The 18,108-nt window shown below is 34.4% G+C and overlaps 1 protein-coding gene across 3 annotated transcripts in view; it reads right to left on the bottom strand.

Annotated features, from left to right (window-relative positions):
* Positions 1 to 18,108, bottom strand: part of USP47 (ubiquitin specific peptidase 47) — a 117,357-nt gene that overhangs the window by 79,045 nt on the left and 20,204 nt on the right. Inside the window, exon 2 of one of the 3 annotated variants that reach the window (XM_009459952.2) lies at positions 6,113 to 6,172. The exons of the other annotated variants lie outside the window; for them this stretch is intronic. Within the exon in view, the coding sequence (XP_009458227.1) occupies positions 6,113 to 6,172 (60 nt within the window). The remainder of the gene's footprint in view (positions 1 to 6,112; positions 6,173 to 18,108) is intronic. 3 annotated transcript variants of the gene reach the window in all.

Raw genomic sequence — 18,108 nt, 5'->3', positions numbered from 1 at the left:
TATTTTCTCTGTTTTATCGTAGTCTGAAACGCATTCTAATGGATATGTCAAACATATAAGCACCATATATGTTTGTTTTGGAAGAATCAGGGCACATTTCAGAATCAACAATCATTTTTGGAGATATTTGCTTTCACCTTTAAGACTGTAAATCCATGGTCAATAAGCCATGAAGATAGTAATATTTAAGCAATTTTAAGTTAAAAATTATAAAATCTGATCCTTAAAAAATGTGTCATTGCCATGCTAGCCACAGTCAAATCAAATATTTCTGGGTCTCCTAAAAAAAATGGGAATTGTGCAAAAATGCAGTAAGGATTGTCTAAAGATTAAAAAATCTATAACTAAGGGATACAGGCTACCACATCTCCTGATCTTTATGCTGCTGTACTCGTAAGTCCAGATGTCCAAAAAGCTCCATTTATTAACGTGTCAGGGGCTGACAAGCTTATCCAAACAGATGAGCCAGGAGGAGGGGGAAGGAAAAACAAGGAAACAGTTTCAATTACCAATACAGAAAGGAATTAGGGTCACAAATTATCCTTCCTGCTTAAACTTTCTCAAATAAGCTATGCCCTCCCTCAAGCTGTTAAAGGACACCACTTTTCCACTTTCCACAGGGGTAAAAGACTACATCAAAGATACTTTATTGGAAGAAATTCCTTTCCCTCCTTCTATAATGGCCATCTCAATGAATGGCACCATCATCTGCCTAGCTGCTGAAACCAAACAGCTGAAATGAGCATCTTCCTTGTCCTTCCCTCTTTACCTCACATAGTCTCCAAAACCTATCAATTCTACCTTTTGAATATCTCTTGAACTACCTCCTTCACTTTATTCTTGCCTGCAGCAATAAGAATATCCTACAACAAAATTATGGAACAGCTTCCTAAGAAGTTTAACTTCTTCCAATCTTATATTCCTTCAACCCCGAATAGTATTTCTGATATACAAATCTGATGATGTAAATCTCTTGCTTTCCCTGAAAGTCAGGTGTGGCATTAAACTGGGAGATGTCTCACCATCTCCATAATGGGCTATTCAGAAATATGATCTCTACAAACTGGTGGTGTACACAAAAATTTATTTCTTCCTTAGTTTTTATAACACTATCAGCCTCAACCTTTTGTTGCTTCTATATTATCCATTTTTAAATAAGAATAATTATAATTGGCTAGTACTGAAGATGGGATAGCCACAAAGTTTTTTGTTTGTTGAAGTAATACAATTATCATTTGTTTCTGTGACACACAATTTTGGGTTTGCAAGAGATCATTTAAATTAAAGTTACTCCAATTAGTTTAGAACAAAAGTAAGTTGCTATAAAAGTATAATATTTAAAATAAATTGGGTAGCACTACAATTCAGACACATCCAAATATTTAATTACTAAAAACTTACTTAAAAAATAAAAAGAAAATACATTTCTGTGAAATAAAAGAAACAAAAGAACATTATTAACATACATTTCAAAAAAGATTAAAAAAGCCTTCACCTATATATTTTAGATGTTATATTAACACATTTAATAGATTATTTTACACATTTTAACCCTAAACTAAAAAACATAAAATGGATCTTTTTAAAAATGCTGGTTTATGATGAAAGAGTAAATGACTCAAAATAAATTTCAACTACAAAACGTACACTTTTATAGATTCAATAGTATACTTCAGGGATAGATCAAGTCTGAATGATTCAGCGTTCCTGGTATAAAATACTGTAGTAGACAGATTTTAAAGCTTCAAATAAGCTGGAGTTGATGGTCAAAGGAAGACAACACTAAGAATTTAGAAATCAAAAGTGCTGTAATAGTAATCATACATAAGAATGGTGATGTGGCAACATCATATGGTCGGACATTAGCAGTTCCTGGTTCTTTCCCTAAATATGTGAATGCAGGGTCCAAGCACCCCAGATGCCTCTCCTTCCATGTGGGAAAATTATCCCTCAATGAAATCCTATCTAAAGACTAAATATGTTATACAGAAAAAAACAAAATTCAATCTCATGTGTGGCTTATATTCTTTTTAGTAATAGCCCTTCTTTTCTGTACATATAAATAATTTTGCTTTTTTAAAAAATACTAAGAGTATAAAGGAAAAAATGGAAATAATCTGTAACTCTATAACCCACAGATAACTATTAGCATGCTGGCATATATCCTTCCAAATATCTTATCTGCACACACACACACAGAGAGAGAGAGAGAGAGAGAGAGAAAGGCTATGCATGCATGCTACATAATCACAAACACTGGATTAGAATACACATGCTGTTTTCTAACATCTTTCTTATATCATGCAATCTTTCCCTGTAAAGCTTTTCCTAACTCATCATTTTAACAGCTAAGTAGTATTTGTTAGTATACAGATTAATAATAATTTACTTAATAAATTCTATTTTATTGTCTCCAAGACTTTATTATACTTTTACAAATAATTCTGTGATGAACACCTACATAAAACTTCATATACTTTATTTCCTTAAAATCCTTATACATAGAATTTCTCAGCAAATTACATTTTACTCTTGAATTCTATTGTGGATGATTTAAACAGATAAAAAGCTCTGCTCTTCTTTAAAGCTCTAAGCTAGCCACTGCTAAATTCTACTTTACACTCAACTTTCTGGGCCCATTCTTATTTCACCTATACTTTAATCTAACATTTGGACTTCATCTGAATTTTAGAATCACCATTGCTAACAGTAATCACACTAAAGTAAAATTTCTCTCCTCCTTTCCCCTCTCCAATTTGGGAACTGAGAAGAAAACAATTTTTTTGTTGTTGCAATTTTAAGATACCACCAATAAGATATGGCAATAGTTTTTTTTTTTTTTAATAGCTTTTCAAGAGAAAAAAACCTATACAATATAAATTAAACATGCAGGAAACATTTCCAAAACATTTAAATGTAAAAAGGTTTTTTCTGGAAATGGGAAATTAAGGCAGCTATCTTTCTTGATTTCTTTGTAGCCCTAACCAAAACTGATCCTACTTATGCCCAAAGGTAAAAACAATTACGTCTTGAGGTGGATTAAAGATAGCAAAAAATTCTTTGCCACTCTTTTTTTTTTTCCTTTTCTCATGAATCTGACGTGACCATCTAAGACCAAGAGAATGTGACAGAAGTCATGCTGTGTGTGTAACTTAAGGCAGAGCCTTAAGAAACCAGCAGTTTCTGCTTTTGTATTTCTTGGAACATTCCCTCTTATAACCCAGCCACCATGTAAGAAATCCAGTTACCCTGGGATCAATCAGCATGCTGTGAGGAGGCCCTAGAAATCCACATTGAGAGGAAGCAGCCACTTGGTGGAGACACTGAGGTGCCTGATGTATGAGAAAAGCCTTTTGGACGTTCCATTCAATGACTGCCACCAACTTAATGGAGCCAAGTAATTCTAGATGATGCCACCTGGAGCAGAACTGAATAGTTGGTGAGCCCTGGCCCCAATCCCATCCCACAGAAATCTGAACAAATAAACTAACTGCCCTATTAAGTCACTAAACTTTAGGGTCCACTGTTACATAGTAATAGATAAAAAATAAATATACCTAAACACCTTCGAGCACATCCAAGTTCAAGGGGGGAAAGTATGATGACGGTGCTGTTGGTAGGGAGGGAAAGGTACTACTTTTCATTTAAGTACTACATCCAACATTAAGAAAAGGCATCTGAGGATACATCATGATTTAGGGAAGGGAGCAAAAATTTTTAGTCAAAAGAGTTCTCTGATGAACCTGAGGTAAGAGAAAACAAGTGTAAAATTTTAGAAAAGCCTACAGCATGTTCCATTTAGAAAAACATTTAATGTAGTTTAGATGCGCTATTTGAAGAGGACAAAGTTTTCTACAAAGAAAATCTAGCCAAGTACAAAAAAAGGTATAAATCCTAAAGTTGAAACTATTTATTTTACAGGCAACTCATAGCAATATTACACTTATGAGACTAAGGGGAAAGTCAACAGCAGTTATATTTACTGTATACGCTAATAGAGTGCTCTGTGTCTACATTCATTGCAGAAACAAAGCTAGGTTTCCTAGCAAAGTTTGAAGAAAAAAATCCTTTTTAAAAAAGTAAAAATGGCCAGGTGAGGTGGCTCACATCTGTAATCACTGCACTTTGGCAGGCCGAGGTGGGAGGATCACTTCAGGTGAGGAGTTCCAGACCAACCTGGCCAACAGGGCAAAACCCTGTCTCTACAAATAATACAAAATTTGCTGGGTGTGGTGGCACATGCCCGTAACCTCAGCTACTTGGAAGGCAGAAGCAGGAGAATCGCTTGAACCTGGGAGGTGGAGTTTGCAGTGAGCTGAGATCGTGCCACTGCACTCCAGCCTGGGCGACAGCAAGACTCTGTCTCAAAGAAAAAAAAAAGTAGAAAGAATAAAACCATAGTCTTGTTTATAAAAGGTGAAACATATTGGGATAAAAAGCACTGAAAACAGTTTTCTTCCAAAGATACACTTAACTGCTAGAAACATCTAGAAGTCGTTGGCATAGTTCTAAGACATTTTAGAGCCCGCTGAAGGGATGCTTGCCTCTTAAGTCATCTTGTCTCCTTTTCTTGACATTCCCAATAGTTTTAAGCTCAAATCTGAGTTCTCTGATAACATCATAATTTTTGTTTCAAAAAAATACTCCTATGTATTTCTTATTAAAGAATACACACTGAGGTTTAAAATTGATCGTATATGTTCAGAATGGCATCAGCATACAGAATATAAGCTAATATCAAAATTCAAAATTATCAAGATTTAAATATTTCTAAGAGAAAAAATTAAGATAAAGTATTTTTAAATTATGAAGGTACCGCTTTACCTCTAAATTTAACCTATGCTCTCTAAGACATTCTTCCTTTCAATGTTATTGCAAATAATAGTATTATGGTTACAAGCTTTTACACAAACACACACACACACACACACACATACAATAAGTCCATTTTCTCTCCCTTTTGGTACAGGAGCTGCCATAAGCTAAGTAATTAGGCCTTAGAGCATACCCATCTGGGTATCCACAGTTCAAGATTAATGTATTGCCACAGATTTTAAAACAGAATTGATAGTATGAATATTTTTGTCGGTTGAAATTTATAAAACTTATCAGCTGCCAGGCACGGTGGCTCACACCTGTAATCCCAGCACTTTGGGAGGCCAAGGCGAGTGGATCACCTGAGGTCAGGAGTTCAAGATCAGCCTGGCCAACATGGCAAAACCTTGTCTCTACGAAAAATAAAAAAATTAGCCAGCATGGTGGTGCATGCCTGTAATCCCAGCTACTTGGGAGGCTGAGGCAGGAGAATTGCTTGAACCCAGGAGGCAGAGGTTGCAGTCAGCCGAGGTCGCACCATTGCACTCCAGCCTAGGCAATAAGAGCAAAACTCCGTCTCAAAGAAAAAAAAAAGTATCAGCTTCATTTAGACTCTTCATTTTTATTTTAACAAGTAACATTTCTAAGGCTATTAATGAAGGTCCTAACTTACATTAAAAAAAGAGACTTTATTTTTAAGATACTCCCTTCATCCCACCTCAAAACTGCAGCCAACTCTGATGTTATCTACATGATCTTTTTCTAAGTGGTCTGTTGCCACACTTGGGAAGGATAAGAGAGATTAAAGGAGCAACTCTGGGGAAAAAACAGAGCAAAGGGACTGAAGGAAAATCAAGTATTAAGTAAAGGTTAGACCAGAATGCTACATCACACGGAAGTTTAAGTCTGTAGTGCACACAGGCTCTCAGGAAATCAATAGTAATAGGATTTCTGGATTTTGACTTTGTAAATTTTTAAATGATTTAATTTCCTAAATTATTAATATTTCAGAAAATAAATATATCTGGAAAAATAGGCAACTATCATACCCAACATCATAACAAAGGGTTCTTTAGTTTTTCTATCAGTTTTTTCTCCCTCATTCACTAGTTAAAAACAAGGTACTATCAGATACAAATTCATTTAAGGTGACTTTTTTATTATTAAAATTGGGTAGAAATAAAATACCCAAACAAGCATAAAACTTAAGACATGCCTTGATATTAAATAAAAATACTAACATGCTGTTACTTGCTCTGCTGATTATCACATTAAAGCAATTACATCAGCAGTCTACCTGTAAAAATTTCTTCTTCATTTCATCAAAGATATTTTGTCTGCATCTCCAAAACACATCCTATGGTATATAAGAACAAAATGAATTACAAATTATTTATATAAAATAAAGGGAAAAGACAGTGAAATGAGAACAATTAACCTAAAAACATTTTTGCAATAAAATATGTATTAATTAAAGTATTAGTACATCATCTGGAATTTTATTCATGAATGTGCAAAGTTACTAAAAATCTATGATAAAGAGGTGATAAAGAATAAGATAAATATGGAAATAGCCACATTTTAATAAAGAATGATAGCTTAAGAATTGTGTGTAAATCAAATGTTGTAAGTCACATAATATTTTGTGTCCAGTAAAGAAATTCTGCAGTTCTCTGCACTAAAGGAAACCAAGAGATCTCTTGATTTTGCTAGTCTCTAAAAATTTGAATTTTTCACGATAGCTACTCTTAAACAAGGCTGCTTAACAATATCCCTCACAACTATTTTATTTTAATATATATCTCCTTCTTATGAGTTTAACAATTAAATTACAATTAATACAAAAACATATAAAAGGAAATAAAAGTAACCTATAATCAAGAGATAATCTCTTGAAAAATCTTGATTTTACATCACTCTATACTTTTTCTGTACATATTTTGTCTTATTCTCCCTTCTTCAGTTAATAAAAAGAAATCAACATATTCTTTTGAAAGGCGCTTTTACTTTTACAATAGAAATATATTTCTGTTATAATAGCAACATACAGTTTTCTGAAAAGCAACTCTAAAATAGCCACCATTGCTCTCATCTCATCTTCTCCAGTCTATGCACATATAATATTTATTATATAGAGAGAGTACTTTTAACCAAATAGGACAATTTCATATACCAGTATTTGAAATCTACTTCTTGTCCCTCAATACTCATTGTTTTTGTATGCCAAAACACTCAAGTTTAAAAACGGCAGTGTTCCATTATATAGACAAACCATAATTTAACTAATCTGCTATTAATGGGCATTTAAGCCCCTCCAAACATTCACTACAGCATTGCTTGTTTGTATAATTTTTCCTTAACATAATTTCTCAAAGAAAGAATTACTAGATCAAAGTATATGTACGCATTTTTAGAATTTTTAATACATGGTGCCTTCCACAAAAAAATTGTTGAACTGCAACTATCTTTCAACACTGTTCTCCCAACACTGTTCACCCTGCCCTCAAGGAGGTGATGCTGTGCAGTGGTAACTAATCTATAAACAAATCTAAACTATCAGGCATCCATCATCCTTCAGGGTCTTTATGTATCTGTACCATGTACCTGGAATATTTTTCCCTGGATGTCCTCACCTCCTTTGCTCAAGTATCACTGCTGTGGGGCTTTAAAACATGTCCACAAATTCTTTGACTTGCCTCCCTACATAAAGTAGGAGTCTAACTTGCCTCCAGCAAAAGTAGGAGGCTAATTCCAGTCCCCTTTAATATAGACCAGACTTAGTGACTCCCTGTAATACACAGCATGATTTTCAAGGCTGGGTTAGAAAAGGTGTAATAACTTCCTCCTGGCCCTCAGCTCCTTACTGTTAGAACCCAGCCTCCATGCTGTGAGGAAGGAAGCCAAGCAGCCACTGGAAAAACTATGTGTAGATGTTCCAGCCACATCCCAAATGAGATCTCAGCAGACAACCAGCATCAACCACCTACATGTTGAGTGAGGAAGCTTTCAGACGATTCCAGCCCCTAGCCTTTCTGCTGCCCCCAGCTGATGCCTAGCAGAGCAGAAACAAGCTGTTTCAGCCTAACCTTACCCAAACTGCACATCTACGAGAAAAGTCACTAGATCTGGGAGCAGATTGTTATATAGCAAAAGATAATCAGAATAGTTCATTTCTCAATCAAGTCCTTCTCTCATCTTATCTAACATTCCAATCCTGTTGGTGCTCCTTATCTCCCAATGTATGAAACAATGGTTTTCAAACACTGAACAAGAGGCAACACAGGTAATGATCCCTGTGAAAGCAGAAACAAAAAAGGTAAGCCACCTTCTAGGCTGCAGTGCAGGGAGGGAGAGTGCAGGTGGAGTCCAGCAATCTCCCTGAGTTAAAGGAGTTGGGAGTGCAAGGGGTGGAAAGAGCTACAACTCGCAGGGCAGGATACAGGGCAGAAGAAAGCTGGACACTCTGTGCAAACAGCAAGCTCCAAGGGACCTACAGTGCATCCCCCTAGAGTGTTTGGCTGATTTCTCATCAGCATATGTGTGTAAAGAGAGTGCCTGAGGCAAGGGAAAGAGCCACAGGAAAAGAATCCCTGGAGCTCACTTAGGTTCCCACCAACCAGAATTCTTTTTTTTTTTTTTTTTTTGAGAGGGAGTTTCGCTCTGTTGCCAGGCTGGAGTGCAGTGGCACGATCTCAGCTCACTGCAAGCTCTGCCTCCTGGGTTCAAGCAATTCTCCTGCCTCAGCCTCCCGAGTAGCTGGGACTACAGGCATGCACCACCATGCCCAGCTAATTTTTGCATTTTTTAGTAGAGACGGGGTTTCACCATGTTGGCCAGGATGGTCTCAATCTCTTGACCTCATGACCTATCCGCCTCGGCCTCCCAAAGCGCTGAGATTACATGCGTGCGCCACTGCACCCAGCTGCCCACCAACCAGAATTTTTAAAATCTCATAACGCACAGGGCATCAGATAAGGGTACTCAAAAGGGTACTGTCTTAGTACTGGGACCAAATTAGACCTAATCTAAAGACTACTCTGGTCCAACCTTAGAAAGCTTAAAAGCAAAACTCAAAAGGATCAAACTGTTTACAAATAAACCATCTGCATCTAAGAACAAAACTCAAGAATATCTACAGGAATAAAAAACATCCAGGACCCATCAAGGTAAAATTCTCAATGTTTGGCAACCCACTGGAAATAAACAAACATGCAAAGAAGCAGGAAACTATGACCCATATGAAGAGAAAAAAAATAAGTATCTAAGATAATAAATAACATGGATGGGATTAACAAATGTAAGCACTGATGAAGATGAATGAATGAATGCTTAAGACACAGCACAAGAAACTATTAAAATTAAAACAAAGAGAGGAAAAAGAATCAAAAGAGAAAGAACAGAAAAGCGGGATAATTTTCTTACCAGAAACCATGGAGGCCAGAAGGAAGTGGCACAGTATTTTTCAGGTGCTTACAAAAAATAACCGTCAAACCAGAATCCAATAACCAGCAGAAATGCCCTTCAAGAACGACCCAGGAATTGCTTTAATAATCAAGTGGAATTCAAGACATTCTCAGATGAAGGAAAACTCAAAGAATTTGCATCCAGTGGAACTACCCTACAGGAAGGAATAGCTAAAGACAGTTCTTTAAACAAAAGAGAAATCATCAAAGAAACCTTAGAACATCAGGAAAAAAGAATACAGACAGCAAAAATATAGCTAAATATAATACATTTTCCTTCTCTTGAGTTTTTATTAAAGACTTGACAGTTGAGGTAAAAACTAAAATATTGTCTGATGTGGTTACAAGTCAAGAAAATATTTAACACAATTATAAACAGGGTAGGGTAAAAATACATGAAGGGAAATAAGGTTTCTACATTTCACTTGAACTAGTAAAATAACACCTGTAGACTGTGATAAGTTGGTTTACGTTATGTCATACCTAGAGAAGCCACCAAGAAAGCTATATAAAAGGAAACAATAAAAATACTATAAATTAATCAAAATAGACAAATGTTCAAATAACCCACAGGAAAACAAGAAAAAGATAACAGAGGGGAAAAAAAAGAAACAGAAAACAAAAAAATAAAATGTCACACTTAAGCTCTAATATATTAATTATTACATCAAATATAAATGATCTAAATACACCAATTACCAGCACAGAAATTGTTTTGGCTCACGGTTCTGGAGACTAGGAAATCCAATATCAAGATGCCAGCATCTGGCAAGGGCTTTCCTGCTACATCATAACATGACAAAAGGCATCACATGGTGCAAGAGCAAAAAGAGGGTGAAAGAGAGGGTGAACCCACTCCCACGATAATGAACCCACTCCTGTCCATTCATGAGGGCAGAGCGCTCATGATCTAAATACCTCTTAAAGGTATTTGACATCTCTTAATACTATCATAATAGAAACTAAATTTCCACATGAATTTTGAAGACGGCAAGCATTCAAACCATAGCAAAGTCTGATGCAAATCCTATCAAAATCCCAGCAAGACTTTTTGAAAATTTTGATGATTATCCTGAAATTTATAGGGAAAGGCAAAGGAATCAGAATAACTAAAAGGATATTGAAAAGGAATAAAGTGAAAGGTCTCAGTTTACCTGATTTTAAGATTTAATATACAGCAACAGTAATCAAGACTGTGTGGTATTTGTAGAGAGATAAATAGATCAATGTCACAATAGAGACCTACACAAATATGCACAACTGATTTTTGACTAGGTACAAAAGCAACTCAATGGAAGAAAAATAGTCTTTCCAAAAATGATGCTGTAATATTTCATTTAGACATCCAGAAGCAAAGAAAAAAAATTCTCAACCTAACTCTCCATCTTATATTAAAATTAACATAAATGTGGATCATAAACATAAATGGAAAACATAAAACTATAAAACCTTTAGGAAAACACATAGGAGAAAATGTTCTCAGTACTCAGGCTAGGCAGAGTCCTTAGCCTTGACACCAAAATCATAATCCATAAAAGGAAAAATTGATAAACTGGACTTCATTAAAATTTAAAATGCCTACTCTGCAAAGATTCTGTTAAGGATTAAAAGTTACAGACTGGGAGAAAATATTTCAAACCACATAATCAACAAAGGATTAGTATCTAGAATATATAAAGAACTCTAAAAACCTACAAAAAAAAGCAAACAATCCAATTAGCACATAGACAAAAATCATGAAAAGACATTTCAATGAAGCGTATAAACAGATGCAAATAAGCACATAAAAAGATGTACAACATACTAACCATTAGACAAATGCAAATTAATACCAAAATGAAATATTACCAAATCATTTTCAGAATGGTTAAAATAAAAAAAAAATAGCAACATCAAATACTGGCAAAGTAGAGAAATTGAATCTCTCATGCCTTCCTGTAAAATGGTACAGCTATTCTGGAAAACAGTCCAGTAACTAAAAAAAAAAAAACTATATATACAATTAGCATACAACTTAGAAATTGCACTTTTCAACATTTATCACAGATGAAATAATTATGTTCACATAAAAACCAGTACAGGAATGCTTATAGCAGCTTTACTCACAACAGCCCAAAACTGCAAACCCAGATGTCTTTCATCAACTAAATGGTCAAACAAATTACAGTACATCCATATCATGGAAAACTACTAAGCAATAAATAGGAACCAACTATTGATACATGTAACAACCTGAAAAAACTTCCAGAAAATTATACTAAATTTTAAAAAACCAACCCCAAAAGACTCTACAATCTGTGATTCCATTTTTACAACACTCTTAAAATGACCAAGTATAGAAATGGAGAAGAGATTAGTGATCGCCAGGGATTAAAAAGGGAACAGGGAGTGAAAGGGAAGTGAGTGTGGTTACTAAGGGCAACATGAGGGATCCTTGTGGTGAAGAAAATGTTCTATATCTTGACTATATCACGTCAATATCTTGGTTCTGATAGTGTATTATAGTCCATAAGGTGTTACCATTAGTGTAGACTGGGTGAAGAGTACATGAGATATCTCTGTTTTATTTCTCCAAACTACAAGTAAATGTACAATTATCTCAAATGGAAAGTTAGTTAATAAAACATTGTCTATTCTACTATTTTTCAACCTCTCCTTCCTAGAGACTGAAAGAGGACTGCCTGTTTAAAACCTTGAAGCTGATGGGAGGAGGGTACTCCTAAGAACGTGCAATCACATGCTGGTCTTCATGATGATTTGCAGCCCCAATTCACACCACCTAGTGGTAAAAAAAAAAAAAAACTCCAAGCCAAGAATTGCTTTGAAAATGGTTCTAGAATAGTGATATTCCCAGGCACCTGGCAGAAACAATCACAAATTCTTCCTGGAAGGAATCACATATATTCCAAAGTGCAACTAATTTCCACAAAAATTATTTTCATAAGTATAAGAAAAATGAACAGCTCACATTTTTTAAAAATCACTGTGTGTAAACATGGTACCATTAAAGAGAGTCAGCTAAGAATAAAATACAGTAGATGACATCCACAAAAACTTCAATATTGAAACTATCAGTTACATTATAAAATAAATGTTTAACATGCTTCAAGAAATAAAAAAGTGGTTCAAAATTGAGTCTGAGCAGAATTCCTAGAAAATAATAGAAATTAAAAACACAAAATTTAACAGCACATTTAAAATATTTGAAAAAAGAATTAATGAACTCTATATAAGAGAACTAAAGACATTTTCTAAACTTCTAGTGACATAGAGATGTAAAACATTAGAGCATTAAGAGACATGAAGGATAGAGTAAGACCTAATATCTATCCTGAAGAGAGAGAATGAAAGCAGAGGGAATATTTAAATAAATAATGGCTTAGAACCCTTCAGGAACCAATGAAAGACACCAATCCATAGAGCCAAGAATCTCAACAAATCTCAAACAGAGTAAATAAACGGAGAAGAATTTACATGTAGTCAGAGAGGGCCAGGCACAGCGGCTCACGCCTATAATCCCAACACTTTGAAAGGGCCGGGTGGGCGCATCACCTGAGGTCAGGAGTTCAAGACCAGCATGACCAACATGGTGAAACCCTGTCTCTACCAAAAATACAAAATTAGCTGGGTGTGGTGGCACACACCTGTAATCCCAACTACTTGGGAGGCTGAAGCAGGAGAATCGCTTGAACCTGGGAGGCAGAAGTTGCAGTGAGCCAAGATCGCACCATTGAGCTCCAGCCTGGGCAACAGAGTGAAACTTCGTCTCAAAAAATAAAAGTAAAAATTAAAAATTAAAAAAAAAATGCAGTCAGAGAGAACAACAGATTACCTTAAAAGAAACAACTAGACTAATGCCTAATTTGTCAATAGGAAAAAGTGTGGGCCATAAGACTGGAGCATGATACTTTCATTGTTGTGAGAGAAAATAACTGTTATCCCAGAATGCTATAAACAGCAAAAATATCTATCAGGAATGCAAAAACAGAGATTTCTGTCACCAATAGATTATTATTAAAGAAACTCCTTAAAAAATGTATTATAGGAAAAAAGAAAGTGACCCCAGAAGGAAGGTGATGAATCCTGACCTAGCCACCTAGCCTGATGACAGTGAAACATGCCTGATTTCTACTAAACTACCATAGTGCCATCTTCACCTAGTACCATAATCATGTTCATCACCACGACAACTTTCCAGAAGAACCACCACCAACTCAGGGGAACACAATGCCTAAACAATTAGCTCACATATGCCATCTAATCAGGCACAAGACAGACTTTGCTTATCTGATGTGAAACAGATTGTTCATGGGTTTCAGCTCTTAAAAAACCTACCACTTTCCCTCTCCTGAGCCTTGAGTCTTATCCTGACCACCACCCCTTTGTTATTGGATCTAGTTCCCAGTTTAATAGTAAAATTGTTACTCAGTGTTCAATCTTTGGTCATGAAGCTTTTATTTTCTCTTTAACAAAGGAGATAGGAGGGAAATGAATAGCTACAAAGATTAACTAAAAATAGATAAAGACCTATATGTAAGAGCTAAAACTATAAAAACTCTTAGAAGAAAACAAAGGGAAAAAGTTTCATGACACTGGATTTGGCAATGATTTCTTGGAAATGATACCAAGACACAGGCAGCAAAAGAAAAATAAATAACTTGGACTTCATCAAAATTAAAACTTTTGTACATCAAAGGGCACTATCAGAGTAAAAAGACAACTCAGAATGGGAGAAAATATTTGCAAACCGTATAAGAGATTAATACCCCGAATATATAAAGAATTCTTATAATGTAACAACAGAAAAACCCTAACACCCTGATTAAAAAATGGACAAAGAACTTAAACATTTCTCCAAAGAATATGTAAAAATAGGCAACAAGCACATAAAAAGATGGTCAACGTCAGTAATCAGGGAAATGCAAATCAGAAACCACAAAGAGTAACGACTTCACACCCATTATAAGATGGCCATTGAAATGAAAAAAAGAGAGAGAGATAAGGAAAATAAATAAAAAGTGTTGGTAAGGATGTGGGGAAACTGGAATTCTTGTGCATTGCTGGTAGGAATGTAAAATGGTGCAGCCACTGTGGAAAACAGTCTGGTGGTTACTCACAAAACTAAACATAGTATTACCATAAGATCCAGCAATGTTTCAACAAGCAATTACTAACATACATGAAACGCCTGAAAAAAAAAACAGAAAGTCTCAGCAAATAAATAACAGATAAAACCGAAATGAAAACTAATTAGGTGGGCCCAACAGCAGAATGAAGATGACAAAAGAATCAGTGAACTGAAGATAAAAACAATGGAAATTACCCAGTTTGAACAATAAAGAAAAAAACAGATCCTAAAACAATGATCAGTAGCAAGCACCTGTAGGACTATAACAAAAGATCCAACATTCATGTCATTCAGAACTGGGAAGAAAAGGAGAAAGAGGGCAGGTTTAAAAAGTACTCAAAGAAATAACTGCTGAAAACTTCCCAAATTTGGCAAAAGACATTAACCTATAAACTCAAGAAGCTGAGCAAACCCCAAATAAGGTAAACCTAAAGAAATCCATCTCAAGACGCATCATAATCAAATCCCTTAAGAACTAAAGACAAAGAGAAAGATTTTTTCAAGTATTTAGGGAAAAACCCATCTTAACTATAAGGGTAAAACAATTCAAATGACAGCAGATTTCTCTGATCACATCACAACAGAGGCAGAAGGAAGTGGCACAACACTTCAAGGGCTGAAAGAAGAGCTGTCAACCCAGAATTACATTTCCAGTGAAAATATCCTTCAGGAATCATAGAGAAATCAAGACATTCTCAGATGAAGAAAAATGAAAAGATTTGATGCCAGCAGACCTAACCTAAAAGAAAATGGCTAAAGAAAGTTATCTAAATAGAAATAAAAATGCTAAAAATCTACTTTACATTAAAAATAAGATTATATTCTATAATGTATAAATATGATATACACACATACACAGTTTCAAAAAGGAATGAAATCCTGAAAAAATTCCACAATATGAAAAAACCTTGAGGACATTATGCTAAGTGAAATAAGCCAGTCACAAAGACAAATACTATATGAGATATCTACACTAGTCAAATTCACAGAGATGGAAAGTAGAATGGTGGTTGCCAGAGGTTAGGGGCAGAGAGGAATGGCGAGTTATTTAATAGGTACATGGTTTCAGTTTTGTAAGATGAAAAGAGTTCTGTGGATAGATGATGGTGATGGTAGTACAACAATAAGAATGTACTTGGTACCACCAAACTGTACATACTTAAAGACAGTTAAGACAGTAAATGTTATGTTATGTGTATTTTACAATTTAAAAAAATAAATTTTTTATAAATAGCTTAACTCCATACATTTGTGGAAGAAGCAAAACTGCCAACAAACTAGGTTTCCAACATGTCTACATTACAAACACATACTACATATAGGCATATTATAAATATGTATAAATAAATATAAGCATAAAATAAATTCCTACATTTTTCTTGTAATACAAAAAAATTTTTTTAACTGTTTATTAAAGGAATTAATATAATTTGAGTGGATATATACATACATATTAGAGAGAAATAGATATAAAATAAATATAGCTCTCACTCACATACGTGTTTGTATGCATATTTTCTAGCTCCTTCCACTGAAAGGACTAGAAGCAATGCTATCACCATAACAGTAGTACAATTAGAACCCAGATCTCAATTTCTAAGTATCATTCTCCAGAAAAAGAACCTAGAGGTCTTTGCAGAAATGGCTAATCTTAGAATTAGGGCTGAGAAATTACAATAATTTGGGATACCTTGTACTGCCAGAAAATAAGCGCTCAAAGAATGGTGTATGTACGTTAAGAGGACATATAAAGTCAGGTGAAAGGGCTCGCACTGGCCAAATGTGGAAAAACTTAAACATTAAAATAAATAAATGATTTATTCAATGTAAAAGTTAACATTAAAAAGATAGTTACATAGCATGAGAAATAATCAAATAACTAAGAATGCATTTGTAGGTATTCTGAAAATTTAAATAAAGATGTCCAATTTCCTAAATACTACTAAAATACTGACAGTGGACAGTAAAGATTAAAGAACAGTTATAATTGGCTTAATACTCAAGGATCCCTTCAAAAAATTTACTTGCAGTATTAAAATTCACTTTGTTTACTTAAAATCTAAAGTGTTAGCTATAGAAGTTAAGCAGCAGAAAGCTGTGTTCTTAAATATGACAAGTCTGATCATATTTTTTAAAAATCTGACTGAACTTTTTACTCAGTGTATTTCGATTTAGGAATAAATGTAAATAAAAGAGAACTAAGAGTAAAAACATCATCAAGTTATAATTTTTTAGCCTTTTTTCAGTTTCTAAGTTTTTGAGCATCAAATTGCTTTTCTAGTGATTTCATGTTTTGAATGCTTCCATTTTAAAGTGGATGAAAACTGAAGTAAAGTACATCATTAAAATATACCACATTTCCCATGACTCGTCAATTTAAAAATCAAATCACAACATCTGTAAATAATCAAGCCTTTCTAATAAACAATCTCTATAAATCATTATAATCGGAAAATAATGCAAACTATACTAATATAAAAATTCAAGACTTTCTTAGTATCCACTTTATCTTCAACTCCATTCCCACTAGTATCCCTCTGCAATTTCCCCTAAATGGCTCAGTCTTCTTAGCCCTAAGTGGGTGGGAGGGGGGTAGATGATGAAAGATTAATTAAAGGGTACAATGTATGTTGTTCAGGCAATGTATACCCTAAAATACCTGCCTTCACTACTACACAATCTATGCATGTAACAAAATTACACTTGTAGGCTGGGTGTGGTGGCTCATGCCTGTAATCCCAATAATCTGGGAGGCCAAGGTGGGAGGATCACTTGAGCCCAGGAGTTCGAGACCAGCCTGGGCAACATGGCGAGACCCTATCTCTAATAAAGAAAAAAAAAATTATGCTTGTATCCCATACGTTTATACAAATTAAAAGAAGGGAAAAGTCTTCTTAGCCTTAGCTTTTCTACCACTGTCAAATTACATCCAGAATATCTAGCTGTAGGCTCAAATTTCTCAAAAAATTTTATTTTCTTTATCTAGGATTTATATCAGTTTTTCTAAAAACATTTATTTCCTCTTGCTTATATACTCAAGGAAAACAAACATGTCAAAGGATGTGAGGAGACTTGTCAGGAATACACTAATACTTCAGAAAATCATAAAGACACAACAAGAACATGAAAAAAAACCCACAATGTATATAATAAGATAAGCAGATTCTTATGCACGATTGTGCTTAGCTAAGAAATGAAAACAGCTATTTTACAATCTTTACTACTAAAAACAAACCACAGAAGTAGAAAATCTAAGTCCTACACAGAATTCTGTAAGCAAAATATATTCATTCAGAAAAATAATTTCATAATGTATTATAGCTGATGCTTTTGGAAGCATAAAGTGTGCTTTAAAAACTTAATTTCTAGAAACTGATTTTGAAACAGAAAATTCTGTAATCTCATTTTAAATTGTGAATTTGTTAGTGCAATAAGGGCTTTTACTACTTAAGTGAAGTTTGATGATAATCACGCTCTGCTTTAATTGGCTCTTTTAATTCAAATCCTATGTGTGTTTTCCTTAAAAAAAAAAAAAAAAAGACTTTGTACCTGTTCTAAAAGCCTAAAGCAGTAAAGAAATTATAAGTAGATTTGCTTTATTATTCTAGTTAAATACAAATTCTGTGATAATTTGTTTTAGCACATGTTGTTCAATGTATCATGGTATGAATTTTCTGAATTTAAATTAATAAACATGTTATA

The sequence above is a fragment of the Pan troglodytes genome, chromosome 9 (genome assembly GCF_028858775.2).
Source record: "Pan troglodytes isolate AG18354 chromosome 9, NHGRI_mPanTro3-v2.0_pri, whole genome shotgun sequence".
In the NCBI taxonomy this organism is placed as follows: domain Eukaryota; kingdom Metazoa; phylum Chordata; class Mammalia; order Primates; family Hominidae; genus Pan; species Pan troglodytes.
This window is presented reverse-complemented; position numbering and strand designations above follow the sequence as displayed.